A 12,215-nucleotide genomic window follows, 5' to 3' on the forward strand; every position below is an offset into this window, starting at 1 on the left:
AACCTTGTTTTATGCATGTTTCTGCTTTGAGACCCCTTATTTAATATGTACTGTTGATTCATTACATAGAACTCGTGGCCAACAACACTGATTCATGCCTGGATGAAACCTCTCTAACACACATATTTTCTCCATAAGGCCCATCCCTTCTTGTGCTTAGGAACACGAGACAGTGCTGCACCCCCAAGCTTGGGGATCACCATGAAAATGTGAACCACAGGGCACTTGACAGACCATGAAAAGGACACTTGTTCACGGTATGAGGGTTGAAACCAGAAGGCAGAGTGTCGACTGGTTCCACTTCAGCAGAAACCATGCACGTTGGGTGACTCCAATTTTCCTGGGAATGGGTGGGAAAGACCCAGGAGAATTGACTTTGGGGTTACAAATAACTGTTAGTGAGTAGGTGGGTTTGCAAACACGGAGTCTGTGAATCATGAGGATTAGCTGTATCAACCAATGAGCCAGGGTCAAATTTTCCTCCACTTCACCATCCAGAAGATAGATGGCCAGGAGCCAACCGGTAGAAAGAGACTCCAGCATGGTGGTGATGAGAGTAGACATAAGGGGATGTAATCACTCAACTGTCACCCAAATGGATGTATATTAAAGAAAGCAGCAGACTCAGAATAGCAGGTGTAAGATGAGGGCCGTCAGAAGTAACAGGTGTTGGCAAAGGAAGGATACAGCAGAGTAAATACAGACCTCAGAGGAGAAGGAAGAGAATGTGGGTCCCCGGGGCCATTGAGTGATGCTCAGCCCACTGGAGAAGGTTTACACCAGGCCGCGGGGGTGAGTGTGCCAGGGGCTCAATTAAGGTTGAATGTAAAGACTGAGGCCAGGCCAGCCTGATTACCGTGCAGGTGCCCGTATTTCTTTACGTTTGCCAGCCTCCCGTTTCTGTGAAATACAAAGGAAGAAATGCTGTTACTTCCCCTAATTCTAAGGTGAAACCAAAGAAGGGAGACGCAAAATGACCTGCCCAAATCCTCTGTTAAACCAGCGAGGAGGCTGTAATAGATACAGTCGGTCACCGTGTTCCCTAAGCACAGCCTTCTGGATATGAGGTTTATATCTGTTGCAAGTTTTAGGAACTTCCCTGCCCTGGTTTTGTTCACTGCTTAGGGAACAAAGCATGTTCGGTCAAAACTCCAGCAAATCTCTCCCGCCCCTAAATCCAATTTTTTTAACCTTCCAAATAGGTTTTTTTTTTTTTTTTTAGGTTTATAATGCTGCCGGCCAGCCATCATCTTTAAAGTTAAAAGAAAATGTTTTATTATTATGAGCAGTGAAATCACACTATAATTTTCCAATTAACTGAATAAGCTCAAAATGCATGCCCTGAAGTCTTTACTTCTACCCTGAGCGTATCACAGCTACCTTGATCATCCTACACATCCTGAGAGCGGGCCGAAGTGAAATGAAACAGCCTGGCGTTGAAAGGCTCTTGCAGGGGCTGGTCGCGGAGACAGCACGTGTCCGCCCCCGCATCCATCTGTTGGGCTGTGTTGGACCCTCTGGTTGGGCGGCTTCCCTGAGTGTTTCTGAAGGCCTTTTGTTGTCCATGGGGATAGAGCCACTAATTTGGCCAATTCCAAGTAGAAAAGATCAAGTGTAGATTTCATATCTGAGTTTTAAGTGCTGGTAAGAAGTTGCATTAAGTTACCACATGCCCCTCGAGCCCGCCTTCATCGCCAAGTGTGCTCTGCAGTTTGGGGGTTACTCTGCACCCCAAAGAAAAGAAAAATTATTCCGTGTAAATGCTTTGGGCAAGTGGGGATTGATCCAGTTACTTTTAAACTAACCTAATCCAGATGGTGTTCGCTGAATAACTTTCTGGGGTGGGTACCTGGTTACCGAATAAGGTGTTCATTTTTAGAGGATGTGAAATCTTTGGTTGAAAAGACACAAAGGAACTTCTACTAGACCGTCCAAAATAGTGAGTGTAATCACATGATTGTAATTCAGGTCCAACGTAGTGCATTTATAGTAATTTTTAGGGGGGAGGGTATAGCTCAAGTGATAGAGTGCATGCTTAGCATACACGAGGTCCTAGGTTCAATCCCCAGTACCTCCTCTGTAAATAAATCAATAATAATTTTTAATCAGTTGATTCATATCTTTCTCTTTCTGTCTATATTTGTATATAGATATTCATCTGTGTATGGTATACATACACACATATACGCCTTACAATACTGTGTTGTGAATAGGGCAGTAATTCCTCCCTGTGGGCTCTTTAAATGTCACTCCAACAGAGCCATGGAAATTACACTCAGAGAGGCATGTGAAATTGAAGGATCGATTACACTCACAGGTCCTACAGGAGGAAGACATGGCACTCCACGCCAGGGACCAGATGGCACAGGCCCCCAGGGATCAGAAATTTGTAGATTTAGAAGTAACGTATCAGAAGCCAGGAAACTGATCCAGATTAGCACTCCGCTGGTTCTTCTCGGGAGGTGTTGTGCTCATTTCTGTAAAAAACGCTTCCATGGTACCCTCAAACTTGGGGACAAATGATTAATGGTATAGTCCCCATCGTGAAGATGAGCCGGTCCTTGGGGTAGTTTCATAGAATGTGAAGGCAAGCATCATATTCTTTTTTTCCAGATGTCTTAGTCTTAAATCCAAAGCAAGGCTCAGCTGGGAAGCAGTGGATTTGGGGCTGCTTGTCCTTGCCTGTTTGGGGGCTCCCTTTTCCATAGAACTTGGACTCCCAATCTCTTTTCCTCCTGGTTCTCCCATACTGTCCTAGGGATGAAATCGATGAGCCCACCTGCTGTGTAAGATGCCCTACCAACGCTATTTCTTATCACCTGGACACCAACCCTGTAAAGTTGGTGTAAGTGAGAAAACTGTAATCTAAAGCAGTTATGTTTAACATGCCCGAATAAGCATCTGAGCTGAGGGGTTTCAAAGCCCAAATTCCCTCCATCATAGCCTGTGGCCCCCTCTCTGTGCTTGGGACGTCTTACCCAGCGCAGAACTCTTTGGAGCATCACACCAGTCTGCCCACAGCCCCGTCCCCTCTCCCACACACACCAGCACGTGGAAACTTGCCTGCCTGTGAGCATTCCATAAAAGCCCACTTCATCTCTGCTTTCCACTTGTGCTAATGCAGTTTTTAAAAGTCAGTGGCATAATGAAGAATGGGGACTCATAGGCTAATTAATGAGACTTCTTATCCCTTTTGTCTTCTTAGTAATTTAACTCCCTTCAGTTGTAGCCTTTCAGTAGCAAGGTCAAAGAAATGAGTCCCCCAGGGAGAACTGAAGGTCACGTGGAACGGTGTCAACACCCACCGCAAACCAGTGAGATGTGTTTGGTGAAACTTTTTGGATCTCCTCAAAGACCTACTGGCTTCTGACTTAACACAAGTACCAGTTGACAGAATGCTGGAGTGTTAGTCGGGGGAGGCCAGCTGCTGAAACCAGCAACTCCCAGACCTCGGAGGAATAATGGGGATAGAACATTACTTCTTGTTCGTGCCCTGGTCCAGTGGGCTTGGACGAGGTGGGAGGCTGTGCTGTGTGTCGTCATTCAGGGACCCAGGGTCCTTCCATATCATGCTTCCCCCATTTTCTAGGACCTCGGAGTCTGTCCTTGTCCTTCTGTCTTCCATGTGTGACAGCAGATGAAGAGAGAAAGGGCATAGAGAGTAACACGGGGGTCTCGAGGGCCAGACCTGCAGGTGGCCAAACATCACTTCTGCCCTCTTTCCATCGGCCAGCACTTTCCACTGGTCCCCATATTGTAAGGAAGCCGGGAAAGCTTGCTCCTCCCGTGTTCTTAGCAAGAAATGTGTTGTCTCTGCCCCGTTTAGTCTCTCAGTTTGCCTCTGTCCTCCTCTGGCTTGTTTGGGGACCAGAGTCTGAGCTCATCCCTTAAGAGCAGCACAACCACGTTGCTCGTCCCTGTCCCCATGATTTCCCGCAGACATGGAAGAAACAGTCTGAGGGTTCTGGTTCTCCTCAGAATTAACCTCCAGATTCCATTTTTTTGTGTGCCAAACTGGAGACTAGAGAAGGGACTTAAAGTCTAAATTCACTTTTTGATCTTAACGCTCTTGGGAGCGTGGGGCCCAGTCATGAGCCCTTTATCCACTGTGGGGGCCTTTCCTGCGTCCTGAGAATCCCTGACTCACTGCCCTAAAGCCACGTGGGCTGCACTTCCTCGTGCGTTAGCCAGTTTTCTAAACACACTGACAAACACAAAAGACAGAAATGCCCTTTTCTGGTAAAGAACTTGAAACATGTAGAAACATCTTTGAGTATTTGTGAATAAAAGGGTGTAGTCTCTTATCGAAAGTATGAACCGAGAGGCGGTGCTGCTTTATTTGGAAAAAAAAAAAAAAAACGGGGTTTGGGGGTAAGGACAATACAGTTGAATTCCATTCTGTTCCCAGAAGTAAGGCTGTGAAATTGGCCGCTGGTGATTAGGGGACTTGAGCGCACGGATGTGGGGCCAGTGGCTGGTGCGCTTGTATCCTGCGCTTGGAGTGACTCAAGCAACATCAGCCCTTGGGAAACTTGGAGTTTAGTGGAGAGTGTCTGGCTTCAGAGAAAGAAGAATTTGCAGCCTATTTGGCCTCTTTTAAATATTAGTAACTTTTAAGACCTCATTTATTTAAAAGAAGGAAAGAGAGAGAGAAGGAAAGAAGGGAAGAAAGGAGGGGAGGGAGGGAGGGAAGGCAAAATTTCCTTTCCCTCCAAGCTCAGCAATGGCTTCTCTGGACCGTGAGTGTGGCTGCTGGGCCGTGAGCTTGTCTCTGAGCAGACTCTCTGATGACTGATGCTCAGAGCAAAGGAGGCTGACTCGGAGTGTGATTGCATTGCATCAATGAGAGCTCTGAGTAAATTCATGTTCTTCAAGATTTAACGTATTTATTCTCCTAATTAATTTATTTGTTATTAATAATTTATTTATTATTTATTAAGATCTATTCATTTAACAATATAAAAGCAATAGCTTAGTGTTGTGCAGTGGTTTATGGTGGATGGAAGATGCTATATGCCCACACTAGTATTTGACCCTCACAGGAAAACATGAGGACACTAGTTCTGAGAGGTGATGGTCACAGTCACACACCTTAATAACAAGATTATACTGTATAGCACAGGGAAATATATACAAGATCTTGTGGTGGCTCACAGCGAAAAGAAAATGTGACAATGAATATATGGATGTTCATGTATAACTGAAAAATTGTGCTCTACGCTGGAATTTGACACAACATTGTAAAATGACTATAATGCAATAAAAAAAATGTTAAAAAAATTCCAAGTTGAACTCTGATCTCGGAGCCTTTGATGCACTGCTTCCCACTTCTTCCCTCTCCATCACCCACCTTGGGATGAGGATTCTCCAGCCGTCAGGGATTCTGAAATGCCTTCAGAAATCGTCCAAGTTAGTTGCGGCTCTTAGCACTGACTGTGTTTGACGGAACCCAGTGCATGTTCCCTTCAGAATAATGTGCTTAACAATCGCCCTCAGATGCTTCATGCAAAAAAGGGGGTGCTGGGGGGCTGGTCAGATACGTGTGTGAGATTCTGTCCACTGCGTCCCTCCCCTCGCCCCAGGGCACGGTGGCACATCTGTGTCTCTATGAAGAACTGAAGGGCGGGAGTTGTGTTTGCCTGGGTTTAGCCCAAACGTTCCAAGCTTATTTTGCATAGAACATCCTTTTTCCCTGCGTAACACCCATTCCTCCCATGGAACACCTTGCCTTCCTCCCTCCCCCATTTTTTGAAAATCCATCATTCTCGTCATTCAGTGATCCCCGGATTGTTTGTGTATAAATGGGTTTTCCTTGTGAATGCTGGTGGGGTGATGATCCCAGGAATGATTTCCCCGTGTCTTTCTGAAGACAGAGAAGAACTTCTGCCACTCTTAGGGGTTCACATGCCATGAACTATTCACCTACCTTTTAAAAAAAGGAAACTTAAAAGCCTTTATCTAAACTACTCTAAGACTGGCCCAAACCAAGCCTTTCTGTGGCCCGGGCTGTAGGAGTTTCTGCTGATACACGATGGAGGGTTCACCAGTCCAGAAAGCTTCTTAAGTTAAACAGAAGCTGCTCCAAGGCCTCTGGGTCATGTGGAACTGACGAAAAGTCGACACCCTCCCATCCTTCCCTCTCCCCTGGTTTAAACAAGGATCAACGGAGCATTTCCAGGCCATACCAGACTCTGAGGAGTGATTTCTTAACAGAGTGTACACTTCTGCCTTCTTTCAGGGTGGTAAATATTTGCCCACAAATACACAGTTCAGTTGTGAAAACGCTGGCTGAGAATATTAACACAGTAAATATTTCTGACCGACCCAGCGTGGTGGGGCATTTGCTACAGAGAGAACTGTTAACAAAAAGCTGTGTCTTTAGAAAGGATCTCATTTGAACCAGCCAAGAAACTAAGGTGTGGGGAAGCTGAGTGTTCCGGCCCGAATGTTTGTGTCTACCCCCTTCCCCCAAATTTATGTATTAAAACTCTAACTAAGAGGTGGGGCCTTTGGGAGATGCTCAAGTCATGAGGGTGGAGCCTTCATGAATGAGATTCATGAATCCCATTAATCTCTTACAAAAGGGACCCTACAGAGTTCCTCTGTCCCTTCTACCATGTGAGGATGCAGTGAGAAGGGGCCAGCGCTGAACCAGGAAGAGGGTTCCCACCACAATGTGGCCATGCTGGTGCCTTGACCTTAGACTTCCAGCCCCCAGACCTGTGAGAAATGGCTTTCTGTTTTTTGTCAGCCACACTCTCCGTGCTGTTTTGTCACAGCAGTCAGTATGGACGAAGACACCAAGTAATGTGTTGACTCTACCCAACACATTGGAAAGAGGGCATGTGTTCATTGGGGAAGCCGGACAGCACACTGGAAGGGGCTTTAGACTGGGAGCAGGTCATGTGTCATCTGCCCCTTGTTCAAGATTAACCTTGGCAGCAGGCTTTTGCTTCCTCCAGCTCCTACCTGCATCCTGGGAGATGCAGGATCCAGAGCGCATCTTTCCAGCTCCTGGCATCTCACTTCCAATAACCTCCTCCACCCACCTCGTATACCGTCTTCCATGGCCACGTCCACGGACATTCATCACCTGCAACTGCTCCACTTTGAAATCTTTTCAGACAGCTTTTGGGCACAAGCTCTGGGTCTGCAGAGTTCTCTCCAGCTGGCTGGTGTGACTGGCCCCGCTCTGACCTCTGGACCTCAGCAGGACCTCTGTTCCCCCGGGCCTGTCCGTGCTCGTTTCCTTCTCTTTGTTTAGCTTGGAGCCCACAGTCCATCAAATCAAGCTGTTTCTTGCTAATACCTACTTTCAATTTTGTTTGACCTTAACTCACAGGAAGAAATATAATGTACATATGACCCAGGACATTTGCGTATGTATTTATACACACACACACATACATACATGCATAGACCTTTCCCAAACCCAACCCAGTCATAATTATTTAAAAATCTCTCCCTGGGCATCAGTTCTTATGACCATAGCCTTATTTCTCTCCTCATCTTCACCAAGTGGTTGCAAGGGCCATCTGTGTAAACTGCTGGTTTCTTACGGCTGCTGTAACAAATTACCCCACACTTAGTGGCTTGAAACAGCACAGGCTTATTCTCGTACAGTTCTGGAGGTCAGAAGTCTAAAATCAAGGTGTTGGCAGGGCTGCATTCCTTCTGGAGGCTTCAGGGCACAGTCTGTTTCCTTGCCTTTTCCAGTTTCTAGAAACCAGCTACGTTTTTGGCTCATGGCTGCACCATGCCAGCCTCTGGTTCTGTTGCCACATCTCCTTTTTCTGACTTTGACATTCTCGCCTCCCTCTTATAAGGACCTTTGTCTTTATGTTTGTCCCTCCCAGATCATCCAGGATCATCTCGCCATCTCAAGATCTTAATCATAACTGCAAAGTCCCATTTACAATGTAAAGCCACATATTCACAGGTTCTGTGGCTTGGTACCTGTGGACATTTTAGGAGTGGAGCATTATTCTGTCTGTCACGTGAACCATCTTCAATTTCCTTAACTTCCACTCATTTTTCAACCTTTTCTAAAGAAGCTTCTGTTTCCTGCTCACCGCCCCAAATGCCTCTCTAAATGGTCCTTGATGGTCTCCGTGGTGCTGAAAGCAGCGGGAAGTTCTGATTGTCCTTCCTGACCTCTTAGCAGCTTGCGACCGATCAGAATGGGGTACAGGAAGGCACCTGTGAGGGCTGACAGAGCCCATCCTCATGAGCGTTTCCTGCTGTCAATGTAGAGAAGGGTCTGGTGTGGATGGGGTCGGCTGCAGAAGAGAGTGATCCGTGACTCCCCTTCCCCCATAAATCAGCCACAGACTCCATAGTGTCTAGACTTTCTTTATTAGTATAAAGTTTTGGTCACATAACTGCAGATAAAGGTTGGTTTTTTAAAAACACTTTTGTTGTGGTGTAATCCTGGTACAGTAAACTACGCATATTTCATATGTACGATTTGATGACTTTTGATAGATGTGTGCACCCATGAAACCACCACCAGAATCAAGATAGCTCACATTCCCATCACTCCCCAAGAGGTGCAAATTTCAAATTCCCAATTTATCCCTTCCCGCCCCCTACAGGTAAAGGTTTTTTTAAACAAACATTTTAAAGTATCTACCAACACCAAAGTGCATAGATCCTAAGTGTGTAGCTGGGTGAACTTTCACAAAATAAAACATGTATCCACCCTTCAGGTTAAGAAGCAGAACTTTGCCAGTCCGCGTGAACTCCCCCTCAAACCCCTCCCCTGTCACTAACCCCTGTCCTCCCCAAAGTAGTGCTATCCTGGGAAGGCATGGGTGGTCTTTAAACTTTTTCTTTTTTAAATAGACTTTCTTTGCAAAATTGAGAGAAAGTTCCGAAATTTCCCGTATACCCCTGTCCCCACACATGCACAGCCTCCCCCACTGTCAACACCACAGTGAACCTGCTTTGACGCCTGATTCTCACAGAGTCCATAGTTTCCACTGGGATTCGTCCTTTGTCTGGTACATTCTACGGGTGTTGACAAATGAGTAATGACACGCATCCCCCACTGGAGTATCACATAGTTCCTCTGTGCTCCACCTCTTCGTCCCTCTCTCCCCCAAACCTCCGGCAACCACGAATGTTTTTACCATGTCTCCATGGTTTTGCCTTTTCCAGAACATCATATAGTTGGGATCATGCAGTATGGAAGCTTTTCATGCTGGCTTCTTTCACTTAGTAATACTATGTGTTTACATGTTTTCTATGTCTGTTGCGGCTTCATAGCTCACTTCGTTTTAGTGCTGAATAATATTCCGTTGTTGGACCTAGGCATAGGTTTTCAAAGAAAGAAGTGGACTGAGTCTGGAGCAGGTTTTACTGCTACAGTACCTTCTTTGTCCTTGTGCAGTGTTAAGGCTGGTATCCTGGGAGGGAGGCTCCCCGCTCTTGCCTCAAAGTACAGAAGGGCTCGAAAGACCTCGAGTCTGTCAATTCTGTGCAGTGAGTTTCTGCCTCCCAAAGATCACTCTTACAAGACGAATATGGTACACAGCAGGGCTCGGGCCACTGCACTGTACTTGTGTTGTGTTCTGATGTAAATGGTCCCACAGAGCTCAAGTTCGTTTACTGGGGATGGAGGACAGACCACATGACAGATGGAGGAAAGAAAGGTGATGGCCCGAACACAGAGGAAGTTTCTCATTCTTGTAATAGTCTGTGGAACAGGCAGCAATTCCCTCCATGAATCCGGGACCCAGCCCCCTTCCATCTTGTGGCTCTACCAGCCCCAGGGCCTTATCATTACCTTCATTTAGCCAGAGTAACACATGGTCTTGTGGACGAACCATAAACATGAAGCTGAAGTCACGGTCCTATAATTAATTTAACATCTCAGTCAGCTGATCATCCTTTATGGTCCTGGTGAGTGATGGGGTGATGGACAAGAAAGTTTTAATGACAAAGATGAAAAGACTCAAGAAAGGGGGTACCAGCCAGAGGAGTTTCCACATGGGTACCGGCTGGGGAGCAGCATCAGGGCCACCCTGAGTTCCCTGGTTTGGCTCATAACAGGATGCTGAAATCCCACAAAGGAGGCTGCAACTCTCACAAATAGTGGCTTTATCAGGACCTACCTGTGTGTCCTGCAGGAGGATGCTGACCTGGGCCCCCAGAGGGTCTCTGCCTGACCTTTCTCAGTGCTTGGTGGGGTTCACCGTATGAATGACGACATTCCAACAAGCAGGACCCTGACTCACTTGCCTGCTGCCTGAGGGCAGTTTTGCTGCTCCAGTTAGATTCTGCTTCTCGAAGTGAAGTTAAATCAGGGTAGCTGATTTCTTGGCCATTCTTATGATGGTTTTTAAGGGCAAGAAAAAAAAAAAAAAAACAAGTTGCAGCGAGAGACCTAAGGTCTGGATGAAGTGTGCTGGGTGGGTGCCCAGTCTCCATCTTCAGATGGGCAAGTGTGGATGGGCACGGCTGCCCACCTACAGCAAAGCATCTCAGTGCCTTTTCTCTGACCGTCAGGGACGCCCAGGGAGCTGGACGGGGTGCCTTTGGCGGAGCATTGCTGTCCAGAGGATTTTGAAACCTAAGCAGGAATAGCTCGAGCACAGCCCATCTGTGTGGGAACTGGGGAGCCGTGACACGGCCTTCCTCCACACCCACTCCTCCCGCTCGGAGGCCGAGGGCTGCCAAGCCCGTCTCCCACACACCTCACCAGAAAGTCCCTGGCTCCCCTCCCAGCCGCCTTGCACTTGACCTCGTGAGGTGTGAGAAGGAGGAAAGGAATCTACATTTCAGATGAACCTTCCTTCTTCCTTTCTGAGCCACGGTCCGGGCCACCGGCGCCTGCCAGGCCATCTGCGTAGCACATCAGAACTCAGGGCCCGCTCAGCTCCCCCCGCCCGCTGGAGCTGCAGGGATCGGGGGCCTGTGTGAGTTTGCGGGGGCTGCTGGAACAAATGCCCACCAGCTCGGGTGACCGAAAACAACAGTAATGTCCTCTCTCACGGTTCTGGAGGCCAGAAGTTAGAGATCAAGGTGTCACCAGGGCCATGCTGTCTCGGAAGGTTCTAAGGAAGAATCTTTCCTTGCCTCTTCCAGCATTTGGTGGCTCCTGGCAGTCCTTGGTTTCCTGGCTTGTCGGGACATCGCTCTGGTCTTTAAGAGGCAGTCTCCCTCTGCGTCTCTTCTTATCAAGACTCCTGTCATCAAGGATTAAGGGCCTGTCTTACTCCAGTGTGACTTCGTCTTAGCTAATTACATCTGCGATGACCCCATCCCGAGGTTCCAAGTGAATGTGAATTTGGGGGAGACACTGTTCGACCCATAACAGAGCCCTGCCATCCACCCCTTCCCCTCCTTTCATTCTGTGCAAGGTGCCTGCAGGACTGAGGGCAGGGCCAGGAGTGGTTTCCTAAGATAAAATATCACCCCCTTTCTCCAGGGAGGCCTAGTCTAGCTAGTAGGAGATGAGAGAACTCCATCTCCCTCAGGACAGGCATCCACATGCCCCAGGGACACCCACTCGCAATTTTTTCCTGCTTTATAGAGACACTTTGGGACTTCTTGGCCCCTGACCAGTCCCTTAGCACTTCCTGGAAGGAAAGATCTCTCGGAGCCTTGCAGCGGGCCATCCCAGACTGAGGTTTCCAGCCCAGACGTGAAAACTGGCACCTGCTCCCTCTGCCCCAGCTCCGGGCCTGCCTAGTGTCCTCTCCGGGGAGCAGCAGAGGAAGCTCCGATCCACACCTTCCTCACTGACCAGCCCCTTCCCCGGGGGGAGCCGAGGTCCTCCTGCTCTGAAACCCCTGAAGGAACAGAGCGTTCCTGGGCCTCTTGTAACCCGGCTGAATATTTTCCAGGTTACCTAACCAAGCTCCTGCAAAACCACACGGCCTATGCCTGCGACGGGGACCACCTGAAGCTTCAGTGCCCTCGGCATTCTACGATAAGTGTCCAGTCGGCATTTTATGGGCAAGATTACCAAACGTGTAGCACACAGCCGCCTGCCTCCCAGCGGGAAGACAGCTTAACCTGTGTGGCGCCCACCACGCTGCAGGTATTGCCTTCTGTAGCTGTTTCAAGATGACAAAATGATTTTCTCTCTCCCTCTCTGTCTCTGTCTCTCTCTGTGTATATATTTGTGATTATATAGTTCACTCAAAGCAAACCTAGTCCATGAAAATCCCACTTTCTACGAATCACCAATTTTGCAGGTGAGCTATTCT

At 47.7% G+C, this 12,215-nt stretch overlaps 1 protein-coding gene across 4 annotated transcripts in view; it reads left to right on the forward strand.

Annotated features, from left to right (window-relative positions):
* The window catches only part of EVA1C (eva-1 homolog C), an 81,230-nt gene that overhangs the window by 21,056 nt on the left and 47,959 nt on the right, over window positions 1-12,215 (forward strand). For all 4 annotated transcript variants that reach the window (XM_031458820.2, XM_031458829.2, XM_031458839.2 and 1 more), the window contains exon 2: window positions 11,850-12,046. In XM_031458820.2, coding sequence (XP_031314680.1) covers window positions 11,850-12,046 — 197 coding nt within the window. The remainder of the gene's footprint in view (window positions 1-11,849; window positions 12,047-12,215) is intronic.

This window comes from Camelus dromedarius, chromosome 2 (assembly GCF_036321535.1).
Source record: "Camelus dromedarius isolate mCamDro1 chromosome 2, mCamDro1.pat, whole genome shotgun sequence".
Taxonomy (NCBI): Eukaryota; Metazoa; Chordata; class Mammalia; order Artiodactyla; family Camelidae; genus Camelus; species Camelus dromedarius.